Here is a 21,201-nt window from a genome sequence, read left to right on the forward strand (position 1 = left end):
TTAACACCTACCTTCTAGTTCCTCAGCAATATTTTTGCTCTTTAATGTTTTAATATATATTCCTTTGAATGTCGTCTCATAAGCGTAGTTTTTTCTCTTCAAATAGGTAAATTAAAGATCATTTTAATGTTACAAATTTCAAATTTGATGAGCTCTCCGCCATCGTGACTACTTAAAGCACATTAGGTACTTTACTTGTCGTCTGCCACAAATCTGTACTCTGATTGGTCAAAAGTGTAAATTGTCTAGGCAATGTAGTGACTAGAGTTACGGTAGTCGCTTCCGGACGCGATCACATGACATAAATAAATGTTAGTACACACTTTACTGTATTAAAACAAAACTTGTTTCCCTGAAATATTAAAAAGAAATGAACCTCTTAGATAAATTCATGTTAATGTCATTAACTTTTTTTGGATGATAGTGTTTGAAATTCATGATTCAAAATGGGGAAAAATGTTTTGTTTTAATTCCATATGTAGACATACTATTTGCAAACATTATGTCCATAAGTAATTATGAATTTTTAGGCAACTTGTAAATATTATATCTGCACAATACTATTTATTTATTTTTTCTTATTTTGTTGTTGCTTCATTGCACAGCATCGATCAAAGATGTATCATGAAAAAGGCGTCACCTTACAGAACAACAAAACATGTGTACACAACTTTTATATATCCCCTATGTGCAAATTTTATTATTTTCTCATTACATTTCAAATTTCTGGTGCTTTGGTCTTTTTAACATAAGAATCTTAAAAGTTTTTAATAATATTTACATACGATACAACAGCCAAAGAAAATATAACCTAAGAAACACAATAAAATATACTTAGTAAAACCCATACAGTACAATAAAATGAAATTAGTACAAAAATAATTGCTGTATATACATAAAGAATTTAAGCGCGATTTAATGTGCAGAAACAGTACGATCACTATATTGCATAATTGGAAAGAAATTGTAGTACTGGATTAAATAAAATTAAACATAAATTAACACCATACATATTAAACACCTTTTCTATCTATCGTTATAAATCAGTGAGTTAAACACAAGTTGATTCCGTATGTATAGACCATTTTTGTAAAATTTCCTAAAAAATCGATAAGTTTTAAAGACATTTTTACCGCACAAAATGATCTAATACAGTACTGCCCATATAGTGCATTTCTTAATATTAATTTAAGTGCATATAAAATGTGTATACTAATCTATAAATGTTTGCAAAAATATCGCATAGAATTTTAATACATATATTTACATATACCTTCTGTGTTGCATAGAACTAACTGGAAGTTGTGACGGTATTTCTACATCAAAAAACGCAATAAACGTTTAACAAAATAGATTAAAAATTAGGGATTTAGAACAGATTATATAAATTCATTATATTAAAAATTTAAAAACAACAATACACACTCAAACACAAATTGCAAATATAAGTGATAAGTGTAATAATTATTAATTGAAAAAGAGTTACACATTTATTAATATATAAAGTTATCCGTTTATTTAAAAGTGTGCAAAAATTTTCAAAATACTAAATATTTATTCGATGGAAGTACATATTTCTCCAACCCACAATAAAAACTGTGTAAACACGTCTTTACGTTATAACGACCCTTTAGGGATGTAATATATTGCATATTATACTTAATAAAATAGAACTTGGAAGAACCTTGACTTGCATAATATTGTATATTGTATACAAAATATTTTCAGATATTAAAGTTTATAATATTATATATATAGTGAGTGTTTATATAAAATCTGAAACACTATTACCAAATTAACACTCGTAACATATTAGAATCATCTTTTATACCCGTCACCAGCACAATTAAATTGTGTATTTAATAATCAATTAATATTTAAAACTTAAACTCTGTCTACACTATCAAACTTTATGTGACCAAAAAAAATGTGATGCCCCCATATATGGACATGATGATGTCATATCATTACCGTACTTGGGTACATCACATCTTTTTTGTCTAACTAGTTTGATAGTGTAGACAGAGTTTTAGGCAACTCTTGTTTATGTCACCAACATTTTATTGGTAAAATTATTACAGAAACAAAAGTAATACATAAATTAATTCTATAATAAAAAGAAAATAATAATATCACAATTTCATAGAGTTTGTCACATTTTCAAATCTTTCTCATAATCCATGATTCAAAATGTAGACAATACATTTGTTGACAAATTATCTAGTGCATAAACGATTTATGTAACTTGCAAAAATAATTTAAAATCTGAGTACATTATAAGTTTATGCATTACATTGCTCACATACAAAAACACCTTTTAACACTATGTTCTTCTCTAACAGAAAAACTATTTGTCATTACACTAAATTACAAGACAATTTAAAACCCTTGTACAAAGTTAATTCATAAAGCAGTACTTTTTTATTATTGGTAGAACTTTAGTTGGCAACTTAGACGCCGAGTAACTTCGCAGCAGAATCTGCAGAGTCCAGCATTTCATCAATCATAGAAGAATCTTGGATTCCAAGCAGATTCTTAATGATGTCGGTGTCATCAATCCTGCTCATGAGACTCTCACCATCTTCCAGCAAATCACCATTATTCCCTGGAGACATCAACATGGTGCTACGCTGTAAAGTGGAGGGAAGATAGATGTCTTGAGAGTTTGACAAAGTGCCATCGATATCAAAGTTATTGGCAGCTGATTTGTTGGTGTTTTCCATTTGAGTCTCTACTTCGTTGTAATCTGCGGAAAAGGTAGTACTGGATTTCTGCAGTATCCAATTGGAATGGTTATGCGTTCGTTGATGGCGAACTAAGCTATGCTTAAATCCAAAGTTACGATTACAGTCAGTGCATACAAACGGTCTTTCCCCTGTATGCGTACGATCATGTCGCTTCAAGTCGCGGGAAGACAAAAATTTCTTCTGGCAAACATCGCATGAAAATTTTCTACGTAGATCTTCGGTTACTTGTTTCCCAGGAGGAGAATGAATTATTTTAGCGGGTAAACTGTTGAATGACTTTTCAGACGATGCATGGTCTGTGTCATTGGATGAATGCACCGACTCTACATCTTCCGAATCCTTGATATCGTCTTCATGGTTAGCAGCGCTAATCTGACTCGTAGCTTCTCTGATCAGTTCATTCTGTTCGGTTTCTGACAACTCCATTACCTTAAACACATCCTCTCTTTGTTTTCCATGAATTTTAATCATATGCCTTTGACAATTAAACTTTGTAGTGAAGGACGATGAACAAATAGAGCACTTGAACGGATGTTCCAAAGTATGCACGCGGTAATGACGACGAAGCGTTGCAGAGTTTTTAAACTTTTTCTTACACTGTTTACAAATGTGAGTACAAGTTAATTTCCTGCGCTTCCGTCCATTAACCGACATCGGGGCATCCAATGGTTTGCTATCAAGTTGGTTTTCATCCGTATCGTTTAGCTTCATCACGTCAGACTCATCGTCGTCTTTGTTCATCTCTCCTTCCTCGACGTGCATATCAATACCAATTTCTTGATCAAACTCTATAGCTTTACTTTCATCATCAAACGTAGCAGCAACACTTTCAGCCATATTAAGAACACACTCTTCATTGTCATTGGTAGGATTGACTTCCTCGTTATTGTACATAATATCATCAGACTTATCTAAGTCTGTATCAGGATGTTGTATAACGTCGTCTGCAATATTCTCTTCTGCGTTTTCTTTTTCTGTTTCTAGAGATTTATCCTTCTGTTGGTTACCGTCATCAGCCTTTGGTTTGAGTTTATTCATGAGTTCTTCGAGCGGGATTTGCATCACTTGTTTTGCTCTTGCAAAGTACGACGGCAGATCGTCATTTGGGTGATTCTCTTGATAATGAGATTCAAGCAAGTCAATTCTGTTGAAAGATATTTTTGTACAGATTTCACAGTTGAATGGATTCACGGTGGTAAGTTTAGTAGCTTCATCTTGAGTTATGTTATGCTTCCTCACCATGTGCCGTTCGCAGTTAGATTTCGTTGAGAAAGTTGCTGTGCAGGTGCAACACTGATATGGTTTCAATCCTGAATGAACCAATAGATGTCTACGTAAAGAACTTATCCATGGAAACATTCGGGGACAATAAGGGCATGACAATTTTTTTACGAATTTATATCGTACGCGTCCTTTTTTATCATCCTCACTACCGTCTTTCTTCACTTCCGTTTTCGCATTACTTTCCAGTTTATCGCTGGATGGCACAGATTCTGCTGAAGGTTGCAGTTTGATTATGGGGTTTTCTATTTTATTTTCGTTAGCAATGTGACCTAGTGGAATACCTGTCTGTGGGATATCTATCGCAGGTGGGTTCAATAGTCTTGCTTCTAGAAGAGACTGAAAATTATGGGTATTGGTTGCTGCAAGCATTTTTGAAATGCTAGTTAAATCGCCACCTGGATCAGATTCGAAACTGGCAATTGAAGGTGGATTAGAACTCTGAACAAAAGCAACGTTACGCTCTTCATTTATAGTACTGTTTAGATCTACCCATTCTCTGACCGATGGTTTCTCTCGTGGTTTAAAAGTTCTCTTTGATGGCGTTTTTGAAAGAAGTTTATGTTGCATTGGTGTGGTGACCTTTGGAATGAAAGACTGAAAGGGTGCCTCTGGTATCGCATTGTGTCTCTTCAACATGTGTTTATCAAGATTTTCTTTAACAGTAAAAGCTGCAGAACAGTAATAACATCGGAAAGGTCTTTCTGCCGTGTGTGATCGAATGTGTCTTTTAAACATAGTACTTCTACTGAAAGCTAACGAACAATGAGGGCAAACAAGAGCATCTACTGCTCTGCTGTAAAACTTGTGATAAACACGTTTAAAACGAAGCTTTCCAATTGTTGCTTGCGGGATTATTAAACCATTTTGTGGAATTTTACTTTCAGAATTCCCTAGGATTTGACTGGTTGATGCTAAAGAAATCATTGCCTTCTGTTTATCTGCTTTCATACTGAAGTCAAGCGGTTGTTCTGAAACATCTTCACTTGGTGCATCACTTTCTGGCTTGCTTGGTTCCTGAATGATCATAAGTGATTCAACATCTTCTGCACGGACTTCTGGATGTCTCTTTGTTATATGTCTCATGCAGTTGTTTTTTGATGCGAACCCACTTGGGCAACGACTACATATGTACGGTTTATCATCACACTTTTCATGAACTCGCATGTGGTTTTGAAGGTCTCTAAAAAACTTAAAACTTCTGCCACATATATTACACATGGATTCAGGCGCTGTGAAAGTATTCCTTTCTTCTGGTAATTTTGGGTTCTCGTTGGCGACAATACAGGAATCAATGTCGGCTTTGTCATCTTTATGATGTTTCTTTCGAATGTGTCTTTCGCAATTTGCTTTTGTAGTGAATGGAAATTCACATATTCCGCAGGAAAATGGTCGCTCTCCACTGTGAGTACGCATGTGACGTACCAAAGTACTTTTATCAGCACTAGCATAAGTACAAAGCATACATTGGTATGGAGTCAATCCCATATGATTTCGCATGTGAATCTTCAGCGTGCTTGCAAATGGAAAGACTTTATTACAATATTTGCATGTGTGTGTAGATTTCTTCTCTTCGTCGATTGATTCAGACAATTCCAATCGTTCACTTCCTGCTTCTTCTGGAATACCTTGCGGTTCTATAGCATTCCCTTCATCACCCGTACTTGCAGTCATATTTGGTGACAAATCCATCACCTGAACTTCCTCCTTGGATTGCTCAACCTTAACTTTGATTTTCTGAAGTGGAGGTGGTGAAGGTGCCATCTTCAGTACCGGGAAGGCTTTCACAATATTGGTACTGATAGTAGACCCTTTCACTGGCGAAATCTTTGAAACTCCTGGCTGAGCGTATTTGAAAGATCGAACCGGGTACATTTGCACAGATCCCGTTTTTGCTTTTGAAGTCATTTCCATGGTATCCTTAGAAAAGTTGTGCCATTGGAGCGGCTTCTTTCGAGGTGAAGCTTGCATAAACTTGTTAGAAGTAGTTGTACTTTTTTTTGACGATGGTGCTGGATTTCCAATAAATTGTTTAACTTTGGATATAGTTGGCTGCAGAGAAAACAAAGCTAAAAATTTATTTTGTTCCGTATCTACATCGTGTGTTTTCACAAAAACGTCTCGCTGGTCTGCAGCATCGGTGAGGTTGTGAGTGTTGGCATGTAGTTCTAAAGCAGCTCTACACGGGAAAGCTTTGTCGCATTCTTTACATACAAATTTAATGCGTGAAGATCCGCATCTTCGAGCGTTTTCTTCACACCATTTCTGGGCAACCCTAGGAAAGCTTTTGGAAGAAAAATCAACATGTAAACAAGCTAGATCTTGAAAACCTGCTGGTAAAGACGTAGAAGCTTGCTTCATTACTTTCTCGTGAACCATTTGAAGGTGCACTCGTAAACCTTTGTGATTCTTAAAAACTGCAGAGCAAATAGAACATCGTAAAGACATGTGCGGGTGCATCTCCATATGAGTTAGAACCCCATACTTGCATAGAAATGTTTTATGACAAACTGGACAATTTAAATCGCCAGCTTGTAGAGAAATCTCGACTGTTTCTCTAGGAACACTCATAATTGGTTTTTGTTTCTTGATAGGTGACAATCCTTTCTTCTTTAGCGGCATGTAATCGTCATCTTGTTCTAAGAATCGTTTCGATGGGACTCGTTTTCGTTGACGACCTTGACCTCCGGCTTGCAAAATGTTGATAGTAGCTGCCGCTGCTTCGTTCTCTTTCTCATGCGTACGCAAATGTCTGTTCATATTCCCGTTAGTCGTGAATGCCATCTTGCATATCGGACATTTAAACGGACGTTCACCCGAATGGACTAGCATGTGACGGTCTAAAGAGCTTTGAGAACTAAGGATGCGTCCGCACATGTTACAAGTGTGCATGTTGGAAGTGTTCGTTGAGTTGTGTTGGCGAATGTGAACAGTGAGCTCAGTTGCATTTGGTAAAAGTTCTCCGCAGACTTGACACGTCAGGTCAACAGGTTCACTGTATGGCACTCTCATTGGTTTTCTGCGTTTCATAGGTGGCTTAAAAAGAAAATCAAATTTATTTTTAATTTCGTTTTTCTAAAAAAATGTATATGATTAAAATCACATATCAGGACTAATGATGGATTACTCTCATGATTTCATAGATGTCCATAGGTCAGAGGTCAGAAGACAATCCGAATCATGATACGGATCACCTGGTCAATTTATTTTTAATTTAAAAAACACATTTTAATATCAATACTTTAAGATTACCTGATTAACAGCTTGGGTCAAATCTCTGTCACCATCTTTAGATGAATGGACACTGCCCTCTATTTCACAATCATCTACGTCACTCGTACCATTAACCATGTCTTCACTGATTTTCCCATCATCAGAACCATTTAAAACAACGTCCGTAACATTATTTTTTTCTGAAATGTCTGCTTTTCCTTCCTGTGTTTTGTAAGACAAATCTATGGATGTGTTATCATTTTGTTCCGATATAGTCTCTCCGTTTTCTATCTGTGCATCAGTTATCTTCTCCGTATTTACACTATCATCTTTTTTGTTCCTTTTTCTTTTCAACGCTGAATTTCTTCTGCGAACGTTCAAGTTTCTCTTCATTTTTACAGGTTTTGATTTACTTTTGCCATCATCAGTTTCTTCTATTTCATCTAAAAAAAAATTGATAATTTAGTAATTAAAATGAATGTTTTAATATTTATTGAATTAAGATTTTAAGTGTCATAGGTCAAGTGTCAGCATTATGATCTAGTTCTCAAATGAATCAATCAACAAGTTAGGGGTTTGATGTTTTAGTTGAATTAAAAACTTATAATATTGAAACTTGGCTTTTGACCAATAGCAATACAGTACTGTAATTCCTGAGAGTATAGTATTGCAGGGTAAAAAATCAAAGGGTGGGATTTGGATTGCATTAACAATGAATTTACAAAATCTTGCATCCGAATTCAGCCTAAATTAGGGGGAGCTGGGATTATAATTGATCATGTATATGGTAATAAAGTGTCTTTAATGACTACTCTATAATTACAAACATTATGAGAATCACAACATTTATGATAAACTATACAAACACTACACAATTCATGCTAACAAGAATAATGATGTTTTTTTAATGTCTACATTTTTCATATTTGGATGGATCATGCCACTTGGGTCAAAGGTTAAAGGTTGATTGATGTACTTCAGGAGTGTATGAACCAAGAGGCCTGGTGGGAGGAGTGACAGAGATAGCGAGTAATAATTAATACTGAATTATGGTACCTTGTATCGGCACGCCTAAAAACATGCTTTATGCAACAACAACAAAGAATACGTTGATATTAATTGATAACATATGAAAACATCTTACAATATTACGTATTTTATACAAATTAAATAAACTACAAATGAACTCATGCATACACACACAAGAATTGAACACAGAACTGGGACTAGGCAGTAAGCATGCCAAGTGCTAAATTGAAAATAAGTCTAAACATTAAGTAGAAACTACTAACTATTGTCAAAATTAATTATTTACAAAAAGCAATTAGGGTGAACATGCTACTACTAGATTCAAACTATGACACACAAAATGTAATAAATGTTGCAACCAAAATCATGAACTACACCGTAAACCAATAGAATATACTTACTAGCAGTTATCTGATAATATTACGGTGATAATATTAAGATAACTAGTTGCTATTATTAATAACACAACCTGGTAATCTTTGTAACCATCTGTTTGTAGTCTGTACTGGCAAAGGTACTAAGAATGAGAAGAGAATAGCTTACTACTAACAGTAGCACTAGTACCAGCAAGAAACTAAAAGGATGTTGGTTCTTGGCTACAGATAGGGTTATTATCAACATCCTATGCTAAGACAGGATGTTGCTTATACATATTCAATAGCTAGTGTCTTCTTCCATTTATAACAACACTAATTGTAGATAAATTAGAATTCCTTATGGAATAATAATATAGAAATATCATCAGATGTAACAAACACCACTATACAGTTATTAACAGTGAGGATAAAAAACTATTTAAATTAAAACAAATGTTGATTTATAACATTATTATTCTTTTCTATTGTAGATAAATTAAAATTCCTTTATGGAATAATAATAATGAACTAGTATCAGATATAAAACACATTTAACTAATTAAATTAAAACAAAATGATAATTTATAACAATATATACACCCATTACACACTTGTACTGATGAATGGCTGTGTTACCCGAAAGCTCTGCTAATTTTTCTGGCTGTTTTACTTTATCATTTTGATTTAGCTTTTTGCTTATTTCTCCATTGAGAATTGTCATTTTTTGTCAGTAATTTGCCTTTGGATTAATATATACACCCATTTTATATTTTAATTTAATTATTCAATACAAATCATCCATTTTTTTCTCATCTCACAGACTCTGGGAGAGACTTGGTAACCTAACAACAAGAAGGCTTTTGTACATTCTGATGCAAAATGTAATTATCTATCTATTTGTATAAATAACAAGATCAATGAAACCAAGACAACTTAATGTATTAATAAAAGTTAGATATCAATGATGCAGGTATCCATAGAGAATATTTCTATTACTTCCTCGTATCAGTTGGTATGAATTTTATAACGTTTGTAAAATGTTTAAATGTTACCCAACATCATCTATGTGAAATGTGCGTTATAGATGGTACGTTCCCACCCTTTGACAGCTAAAATAAAATTATGATTTTGATAGTCTTTTAGACAGTTTTAAAATTTATATTTTAGCGCTCCACCGTTAAAAAAAATCTTGGAGTTGGACCCGCCTTTGTAACTGGACATCAACTAAAAAACACATTAATTGAAAATATGTATTATAGGAATATATATACACCCATTTTATATTTTAATTTAATCTCAATTATTTATGTTTTAACCTTTAAATGTGCTTACTTTAATTGTTTTAATTTGATTTTGATAATTTTAGGTTTAATTTTATATTTTCTTTTGTCCATTTATAATACTGTATTTTGTTTACATTTATGTAGTTAAGAACTGAACCACTTTGGAAATCAGTACATTGTATTGAAAGTGTATTTCAGAATAAAGAAAGATTAAATATATATAAATACATTGCCTGGCATGTGTTTTAAATGTATTTTAATATAATCTTGCCAAGACAATTTTCGTTATGTTTTTACAATTATGATGTGTAGAGTCAATAATAATAATAATGTCTATTGTACTGTATCCCTACAGTTGTAAGTAGAAGAATGTAGTTTACAGTAGGAGATTGTCATTTCCTGTCATCTCCAAATGTTTAAATCATGACAGGCCTGAAATGGCCGATTCTAAACATTATTACAACAAGACTTCCTCTCCCAGTGAAAACGCAACCTAGAGAGGTTGGACAGATTGTGGTGTGCAGGCAGGCAGCCTATATTTGCTTAAGCTCTATCCTTCATAAGGTTGACCCTTGAACTTATACATCTTTTGTAAAGATAAAAAATGATGGTTATTGCAGTCTAGTGCCTGATTACTGTAGCAGCATACTGTATATGATTTAAACACACTCAAGGCCTCCTACATCCTTTGAACTAACATACATTTCTTTCTCTTGATATAATTAATCCAAAACTAAATATGCAACAGGTAGATTATTGCCAGAGTCAAAATGTATTTTGTTTAGTAATTTTCTTTCTTATTTTATTATAGTCATCTAATATTTGATATTATCTCAAAATTATAAAATGGAGGATTATAAAAAGAGCATTTACTGTCAACTTTATATATAAGTTGATTGAGGAAATTAAGAACAATTTTTAATTTGGAGATCTACTTTCTAAAATCTACTGTTAAGGAGGTTCACTAACAAACAAAGTCCGTCCGACATGTATAGTATAGTACTGTATTCATTAAATTTTTTTTCAATTTATTCAATTTTAAAAACCAGAGACGGATCTGGGGCATAGAGGATCTAGAGCATAGAGTTTGGAGCGCGAGTTTCTCCTTTGGATAGCTAGATTTAAAACATTATTGCTAATATTTTTCTGTAATGTTAGTGCTCCTAAACACGCCCCTGAAATCTTGTTTGAATTTCCAGAGCTCAGATTTTATCAATGGCAACATCTATAGAAAAGGTAACCTTTATACTTATAGTATTATTGTACAATGGCTAATACCAAATTAACCTCTGACCTCTTTATATTTTCAAGAGATCTGCTTCATCTAATCTGACATCCTGGAAACAAAATATTTGTTAGCAACACAAAGAGATGAGACAAAAGTACAGTCTACTTCCTGTCACTCAAATTGAATCAGTGAATTATTGTATGCATGAACAGATATGGCCGCTAATATGCTCCTAGTTCAATAAAGTGTTTATCTATTTACTACAAAACTTTGATTGGGGACGGGAGAGTAGCAAGGGGACGGGAGAGTAGCAAGGGGACGGGAGAGTAGCAAGGGGACGGGAGAGTAGCAAGGGGACGGGAGAGTAGCAAGGGGACGGGAGAGTAGCAAGGGGACGGGAGAGTAGCAAGGGGACGGGAGAGTAGCAAGGGGACGGAAGAGTAGCAAGGGGGTAGGATAGTAGGAAGAGGTGTGCAGGGCATCATTTATAAGGAGCGCCTGCGCGACCGCGCTCCTCCGCGCTCCTCAACAGGCTTCGAGGAGAGCAATTTATCGCGCTCCTTAATTTTCAAAATAGAGCCTAGCTTTTGACAGTATTGATTTTTCTGTCAAGAGGCCTAAAAACACGTGGATTTTTAAAAGTTAAAACCAATCTAGGCCTAGGCTAATAATATATAAGCTAAGTTATAAAGCTACAAGCCTAATGGCAGTCCCTCGTTTTTAAGGATCGCGAGCGCGATCGCAATCAACAACCTTCGAAAAGGAGAGCAATTAATCGCGCTCCATCTCACAGTGCGAGGGAGGTACCAACAAAGGGGATTCCCCTGCCTGCGCGCATTCAAGGGCGAGTTTACTTCATCGCCTCATAGTGCAACCAGTACGGTGTCATAGAAACACCTCCTTTACAGGAAGATCATGTCCCAACCAATAATTTTTCCCTTTATGTTTTTATGGAACGAGTTAATAAAATATATTTAATTTTAAAAGGAAACATTAATATAGGAGGCCTAAATATAATGTTTATTATTTAAAAAAGCTTAGCTGCTGGTTGCTTTAATTATGTCATTTTGAAGATGGATTATTTCTTCGAAAGTTCTAACCAATTTTGGTCACTCAAATCCTCCTCAAAACACGTGCTGATGTGTGACGTCAGCATCTTCTAGAAGCTCTCTCAGCCCTCCCCTATTGTGCGTGCGCCCATGTGTGACACATGTAAACACAATCAAATATCTTTCTTAATTATTTTAAAATGACACTTTGTAACTTATTATCAATATTTTAATGGCTGTTGCATGTTAGAATTGTATAATTTATGAATTGCAGGTAAATACTGTCTGATTTCTAGGCCAACAAGCTAGGCTAGAAAAGCTAGTCTAAAGGCATATAGTTGGCCAGGACAGGATTCTCCAGGCTCCTGAAACCCAATCTACCCAGGCAGGCCATAACAAAAAAATTGGCTTGAGTTTTTTGTACTGTAGAATAATACGATCCCCACGGAAAATATTGTGTGTAAAGGTGGGTGTGGGGGATTTTAGGGGAGAGGTACAGTATACATTTGTTGTGCCCGGGGGGGGGGGGGGGGTTATTCCCTGTCGGGCAAAAAAATGTGTACAAAAAATTAATAAGGGCCAGCCATTTTTAATAAGGGCGACCATCCTTCAACTTCAACATAAATATTTGAGGAGAGCGATTTAAAATTTTTGCAAGGAGAGCGAATTGCTCTCCTCGGTGATTTGAGGAGAGCGATTTGTTGCTCTCCTGGGTTTTGCATACGTGATGCCCTGGGTGTGGGATAGTAGGGAGGTGTAGGATAGTAGGGAGGTGTAGGATAGTAGGGAGGGGGTGGTTTGGGAGAGAGAGAGAGAGAGACACTATATTAAAAATAATTCTTCTCATTGTTCATAAGTTTAATGTACAGCCTCCAGGGGCCGATCCTCTTTGAAAAGCTAAAATTAGATTACTACTTTTCGATATCTATTTTTAACAGACCATTAATATTATACGTTTAGCCATCTAAAGCTCTGTGTACACTATCAAACTAATTTGACAAAAAAAGTGTGATGTGCCCAAATATGGTAGTGATATGACATATCCATATATGGGCACATCACATTTTTATGTCACATAAAGTTGGATAGTGTAGACAGAGCTTTACAAATAGGTCACATAAGAGCATGATTAGAGAAAGGGTATAAGTTGAAAGGAAACATTATGCTCAAAACTATTATTATCATGATTGGTAAGTCAATACAGCTTCCTATAATTAAGTAACATCTTAATATATATTAATGTATTGACTCATATTATAAAAGTATTTCCCTAATATACTAATAATGTAAAACACCATAAAACAAATTAATCATATTATGTACACTACACTACACATCAACTTCCTTGTAATATGAAATTGTTCTGATGTCATACAACCTTTGAACTCTGATTTACAACATCATTTGGGATGGAACCACAGCAGTGATTTTAAACCGCGATAGCAACGAGCGAGCAGCCATTCTGTGGCGTATACAATTCACCAGTTATGACTAGCTTCCTTTGCTGCGATGACTTAACAAAGAAGATGATACAATGCATAAGTACATCTGATAACCACACACTCCTCTCAAACAAACAAAGCATTCTTCTGATCTCCAACTTTGCTAGGATAATCCAGTTCAGGATGTAGTTGTTGTCCTCATTGGAATCAAGGGCGCTCATCCGTGTCCAAACACTTATCATCAAATTCCATTACATATATAACACAAAATCAATAAAGGTACCAAAGTTTTAAAAACTATCAATATATTATGTAACTTTTTAAAAAGAAAAAACTATTAGAAAAGTCTATAGTTTTCAATCCGTAGTAATTATAGTTTAAAAATACTAAATTTTAATTTTAAAAACATAATCATTTAAAATCATGAAATATTTATAATGTACAATTTAATAGTGACTGCCGTTATAAGATTTGTCTAACTAGTACAAAGTGACTAAAGACAGAATAAGAACAGTGTCATTGACTAGACTTAGAATGAGTCACATTTTGATTATCGTCGTCCACGCTTTAGACACTATACCCCTAAATATTTTGCAGTGACTAACGAATTATGAAATGCTTTAATTTGTCTTACAAGTTTAATTTTCACCATCTTTGGTGATGCGAAATTTAAAGTCGTATTGATGTTTATTTTTAAAACATTTCAATTAGGTAGAAGATGATGGGGAGTTGAAAGGGGAGGGGAGGTATTGCGCAAAAATCCTCAATATAAACATGTAGTACACTGTTTTTATCGAATGTATTATTTTGGAGGCCTAAAAGAAAATTCATCGTGCAAGAGGTCAGAAAAAAATAATTATAAAGTATCGACTTGACCAAGCTGGACTAGACATAAATATATTGACCGAGCTGGACTAGACAGAAATATAAGCGGTTCTTAAAATATAAGCTTTAAACGGAAAGTAAATTACCAATTTGAAAACAAAGTTTCAACATAAAAACAACACAAAAAAACAAACATCACGCTTGTTGATTTCTCTGAATTGTGGCACTGTGAAGAAAGGAAAATTGCTCGGTGAACCATCAAAGGGTATTTTTATCAGGAACTTTTACGATAAAGTACTCATGTGTCGCAATACTAAAACGCGATGCAGATCTGATAAAAGATGTACTTTATACCATGCACTTTACATGACTGTGAGCAAGCAAACATACTAAAATACCTCAAGTCAACATCAAACAAGTCAAGAATTCTATTGGTTGTATGATTGTGTACATCTAACAAGAGAATGGAAAATGGAACAAAAAAACAACCCAAATGCTTTTGCCTTTTTAGAAACCATTTTGAATATTGTCACGAACTCCTCTCACGTATGTTTCCGAGCGGTTGAAAATACTTTAGGAACTCCCTTGTGACATAAAAGTATACACACAAAATCCACAAAGTTGTAAAATAACTCAAAAACAAAGCTTTAATTTCAATCAACTTCAACTTTTAACAATCCAGTAAGCACTTTAAACAACAGCTTCACAATAACTTTACAATATAACATCCAACCTCTAATCCAACCTCTAATCCAACCTCTAATCCAACCTCTAATCCAACAACCTTACAATAGTTTACATCCCTTTATATACAAGATGCTCCTATCCTTCTAGATCATTCTTTATACTTCTCATTATTACATGATTACAGTTTCTATTAATAGCACTTCTGGAATGTTCTTGATTGTTCTTATTAATTATATATGGTTTCTTAAATCAAAACATCTTATTCTAGAATGTTCATGTAAATACTATGTTACTCTATATGTTAGGGAATGGTAATTTATTACAATATCTATAATTAATTCCTTTTTATTATTTTATCACAGTTTATTACTTTCATCTTTCTTACAACAAAACTAACTTTTAACAAATATTTCAAACAAACATGTTCAAAAGTGAAGTTTCTAAATTATTCATCAGGAGCGGATTTAGGCGGGGGATAAACAGGCGCAAAATTTAACAGCCATGTCTTTTTAAAATAAAATGTTATTTTCTGCAACCCGACAGATCGTTTTTATCATTTATGAAATATTTATCCCCCTCCCCGCTAATCTATAATTCTGGATCCGCCCCTAATCATATAAAATAAAATATTTTTAATTTTGGTAAAAACAATTTTCTTTGTACAACCACCAGTTAAGTATGCTTTTTAATTAGACTAATACTTTAATAAGTGTTCTATCATCTGGCAACAAACAACAGAAAGCACAACAAGAGGAAGACAGACAAGAGCACTTTGTCAAATTAAATTTCCTACAATAAACCAACCTTAGCCAGTACTTCCTCTCTTGGTAACTTCCTCTGATCTTTCTCCAAAATACCAATCAAACACCAACATCATTGTGTTGCATGCTTAAGCAACAACTTAATACATTTCAGTTATTCTCATTAAACTAAAGAAGTTCAAATATCGTCAAGGGGTTAAAAGTCCATGTTAAGTAATTGACATGAAAATGACTGACACTGTTTAAAAAACTATCATTACTATTATCTATTTTAAGAGTTTATTTCTATTTGTACTTTTATTGTTTTATTAATTTGCTAATTAATTAGATATCTGTAGTATAGGGTAATGCGTTTAAGAGCTTCGGCTCATTGCATACCCGTTTTGTATCAAATACGTAAAAGGAAAAAACCTGTGGTACGTATAAGTACCGCGAATGATGATGATGATGAAAAATGGCCAAGTATCAAATTTTTTTTTTGCTCAATATAAAAAACAAACCAAAGTGTTTGATATTTTTTACCAGAAATATATATTTCACAGTTTAATTAAAAGTCAGACACTGAATGACCCGAGTGTCTTTGATCAAATTTTTTTTCCCAAATGAAAAATAGATCGTTCTCCTGAGAGGAAAAAGACAAACGTTGATAATTTAATGACTTGTCAAGGAGAAGATGGACCAGGGAAAATTACTTTGTAGAAGGAGAGGGGAAAAAAGACACAAAAACACAAAGTAAACTTGTTCTACTATACTTAAAGTCACTAAACCAATTTTTTTTCAAGTAAACTGTGCAATATGTAGGACCGGAGTACAGTAAGTAACAAGCTGTTCTAAAAACTATTTATCTTCTCAAAATATTTGTTCTTTTATTACAAATAATAACAAAAAAGGTAAAGCTTTATGAGATTTTTGCAAAATAATCTGTGTCCCGATAATTATTATCATCCAACATTATTGAAAGTTAATAATTATTAAGAAAGTTATCGCCATATAATAATAGTCAAGTTAAATAAATTATTATTAATTACACACATTACTAACAAAATGGTATCGAGAATAAAATGCTGGTCTAAAAAAACAAGACACCGTTACCAGTAGCATGAGCAGATACAGAAAACTACAGATTGTATTAACAATGCATTGCAAATAACTATTAATAAGCATTTTTCATCTGGCCTTGAGAGTTTACAAAACACGTTCTTTTTCTTTTAGTTATTTTCATGAAGAGCATTTTGAATAAAATTCATAACTTTTTCTGGTTGAGTGAATCTTTTGGTATTTTTTTGTTTCCCCAAGAGGGAATATTTCACCATCTTTCTTGTACTGATAACCTTGCGCCTACCTTTTGTGTTTTTAACGATGAGATCGACAGGAAATCGTGTTTTAGCCGATTGGAGGACGTGTTTTAAATGGTTCCTGAAACTAATATGTACTTACAGTATTTTTCTTTGTCACCTACTTATTGTTTCCTTATAAAATGTAGTTTGTACAGGTATGACCAAACGCCTATCAATAGCTACATTCATTTTTATGTAGTTTAAAAATCTACTTTTATTTGGATTCTAATTTCACATTATTAATTCAATTTCATACTAAGAATGTTATATTATTACCCTTTGCGGTTTAATCGTTTTTAATTAACAATTTGTAAAAAAATGTACAAAATATCATATTTACATACTTTATCTATTATATAGATATAAAATTGTAGGAAATTGCTTTGAGGTTTTGGGTAAATGTTCTAAGAACAAATTTCATTACATTTTTGACAAAGTGATCAAAACAATTTATTTCAAATAAATTAATCAAATGAAGTAAAATAAAGACATTTGGGAAAAAATGATTCAATTTGTTTGTAAATTACGAACAACTCGCATCTTTAATTTTGACACTGTCCCAATCTTAAAAGTTTTTTTTCCATTTTTGTATGTATTTCTTTGTTAAAAATTATATAAATAAAACATGTAATATTTTAGATGTATTATACAAAAATAAAGTTGACCATTGTTGAGCAGCGTGTTCTTCTCTCATACAATCAGACAAGCTGTCTAGACACGCATGAAAAACAAGTTACTATATCTTTACAAACCGACCAATAAGAAAGATGATGGTGGATGTTGAACGTAGTTTGCCAACTTCAACCTCCACTGTTCATAATTGGTCCATCTCGCCGCCGCCATCAGCAGCAGCCGATGCATTTCCTATGATCAAACATGACCTTTTCCTTTGGGTAAGCTGTATAGATGAGTTTACCAGTGGGGATGTGAGCTTTGCATCCCTCCAAATAAGGCAAGTGAGGAAGTGGGCTGACTCATGGCGGCCTACAACTGCACTCCAACTTGCTACAGCACTCATAGCTTGGAAGATGCTTTACTTTAATAACTTTAATGTAATTTGATATCAAAATTATGTGTTAGATATTTATTATTAAGTTGCTATTAATTTTCTATAAATTGATTCTTGTTGTACTAAGATGGTTGGAAAACAAGGAGCTTCTTTTAATAAAACTAAGTTTTATTTACACCCAAAGGCAAATTACTGAAACAAATACAATATTGTGACTGTATGTTAATGAGATTCAACACAATAAGCAGAAAAAGCTTAAAAGTCAAGTTAAACAGTCAGAAAGAATTTTTAAACTAAATGTTTAATGTGCCTATAATTTTGACTTCCAAATGTATATGAATTCTGATAATATTACAGTATTTTACTATGACATTATTGGGGCGATGAATAATACTTTTTTCCAGAACCCACTGCAATTATTTCACGCAATGTTAGCAACAGGCCACCACCAGGGTTGATTTATTTGAGATGACTGTGCTAAACTGCTTCTCATCAGCACCAGCATCTGATAGGAGCATTGCTAATAAGCCAGAACTTTGAACTTGTATGGCCCTAACTCATAAGTAACTCATAAGTAAATCATTTACAGTTATCACAACATGGACTATTATTTGATGGCAACATCCAATTATCATAAATCACACATCATGCACTTTTAAAAATCATCTATTTCAAATTAATTTATCCAATACTGTGCCCATATTTTGTTGTACTAAGAAGAGCAATTTGAGTTTTGATTTTTTCTCCTCCGCCTATATTTACCTATGGAAACAATGGATTGTCCTCAAACCACCATTTTCTCTCTTTTGATAAGTAAATGCTTTTGATACCACGACTTAGATGAAGTCAAACCAGCCTAGCATATCCATCTTTAGACATTCTTCAATAGACTTGTATAAAAGAAATCAATGGTTTGATTGCGAGCTAATTTGCATAGGATCAGTGAGGCCTGTTAAGCTACACAGCACAGCTAGGGTCAAGGCATTATGTTGGTACATAGTATACAAGTATGTCTATAGAAATGGGAACAATAGGAGGTGCAATGTAAGCTTACGCCTCATCAAAAAATACCCAGCCATGGTAACACAACCCACAAACCTCACATAGCTGATGTTTAATCATAAATACCTTTACTTTGCTGTCAGAAATGTGAAGTAGTGAAAAAATGCATATGTATAAATACATCTGTATATTATAATCATTAAAGAGTAAATTGGGGACCGATCAAGGTCATCCTATTTCTTTTTTTTTAGTATTAAACTATTATGTGGATTATTAAGCACAAAATTAATTAAGCTATACAAATTATTTACTAAATTTAATATGAAACAAAATTGAAAAATAATTAATAAATATTGAGATGAGCAAAAATAATATTGTTAGGATTAATTTAAGTATGAACTTTAAAAGCTAAAAATGACACACAAAGATGATGACTCATATAAGGGTACGGACAACACAGATAGTTTCAATAAGTAACAGCTTATTTTATCACATGAATACAGAATGATGTAAATTATGTTATATACATCACCAGCAGAGAACTCCATTATCGACAAAGTAAGTAAAAGCCCTCTCTAACTTAGCTTATCTACTTCCCCAGCTACAATGCTTTAGTATACGCGATAATTTTAGGTTTTCGAGGCTACCATTTCCGGATGAGATTTAACTCTAGTTGGACAACAAAATTGATAAATTTTTGAAGACAAAATGTGAAATTAATAATAGATTTAGATAATATAATATACACTGTGGATGAAAGTGAAACTGTGTTCTTTTAAACGCTTTAATTACTATCGTCAAACTAAAGTCAAAGTACCAGCAGAGATTTTACTTCGATTGTGACCGCCATCTACAACTTACGTTTTTAGTTCTCTCATTATTGGCAAGGTTATTTAGCCTACGTAATGTGGCTTTTAAACCATCCACACTTCACTTATCACGTTAACACACAAAATAGTACATTTACAACAGGAATAACCGGGAAATACATTCGTAAGCCTAGGCGATCTGAGTACAGTATATGTAGGCCACGAGTTTCATCGAACACTTTTTGGTCTCGACTCGGAAGAAAATCATGAGATCCGCTTCAAACAGGGACATTTTTAGTCAATAGATAACTCAAAGATGAACAGTCATTTTTAGATGCTGACTGGGTCATCATTATCTTTAATTTCCAAATGAATGATGACAAACACTAATAAAGGTATTACATTACCGTACACGTGTATTAAATTGACCTTACCTGCTGCTTTATTCTGGGAACTACTGCACGATGACATGATGTTGCTCTCGTGGATGCGGCTAGCTAAAAAGGAGATTGAACGTAACATCCAACCACCGACAGCCTATACTCCGCTCATAAATATTCATGACACGGACACAATCCGGAAAATCTCAGGTGACGCATTTAGACAGAGACTAAGTACAATTGTATTTTCAAAGAAACCTCCGTCGATGAGAACAATCCCGGAATCAAAGAAGCGGTATTTAAGCACAATAAAATGATGACGATGTCAAATTCTGTACTTAGCCTCCATTAAACGAACTAAGTAGACGCTGACTGGGATAGGCCAAATGCGTACCGGGTAACTATCCAGGGTCGTGTTCCCTGGGAGACAGGGAGACATAAATCACATGAAAAATCCATCGTTACAGTACGTAATACTACAGTATAAATGTCATACTAAATGTTATACTATAGTATAATGTTACAATATACCATTTTGGGCTAAAAAAATATTTATGATTACAGTAATACTAGGTTAGGCATACATTCCTCCGCCATCGCATCTTCTCCATTGTGGGCGTGTCTAGGGTGGAGGGATTTATTAATTTAATTTTTAGCTATCCTATCCCATAGATATCCTCATCTCGGATCACCCTCATGGTGAGGGGGTTCGGGGTTGGGGTGCCATGATCACCTTGTCACTTAGATGCTATTACGTAATCAT

At 33.8% G+C, this 21,201-nt stretch overlaps 1 protein-coding gene across 1 annotated transcript; it reads right to left on the minus strand.

Moving 5' to 3' along the window:
• Positions 1 to 686: 686 nt before the first annotated feature.
• LOC140056041 (uncharacterized) lies at positions 687 to 20,702 on the minus strand. The gene is made up of 3 exons (XM_072101264.1): positions 20,493 to 20,702; positions 7,281 to 7,684; positions 687 to 7,064 (listed from the first exon to the last, which is right to left on the minus strand). Exons 1-3 carry the CDS (start codon positions 20,578 to 20,580, stop codon positions 2,451 to 2,453), a joined length of 5,106 nt encoding a protein of 1,701 aa, XP_071957365.1. The 5' UTR covers positions 20,581 to 20,702; the 3' UTR covers positions 687 to 2,450.
• Between the last annotated feature and the right edge of the window lie 499 nt (positions 20,703 to 21,201).

The sequence above is a fragment of the Antedon mediterranea genome, chromosome 8 (genome assembly GCF_964355755.1).
Source record: "Antedon mediterranea chromosome 8, ecAntMedi1.1, whole genome shotgun sequence".
Lineage (NCBI taxonomy): Eukaryota > Metazoa > Echinodermata > Crinoidea > Comatulida > Antedonidae > Antedon > Antedon mediterranea.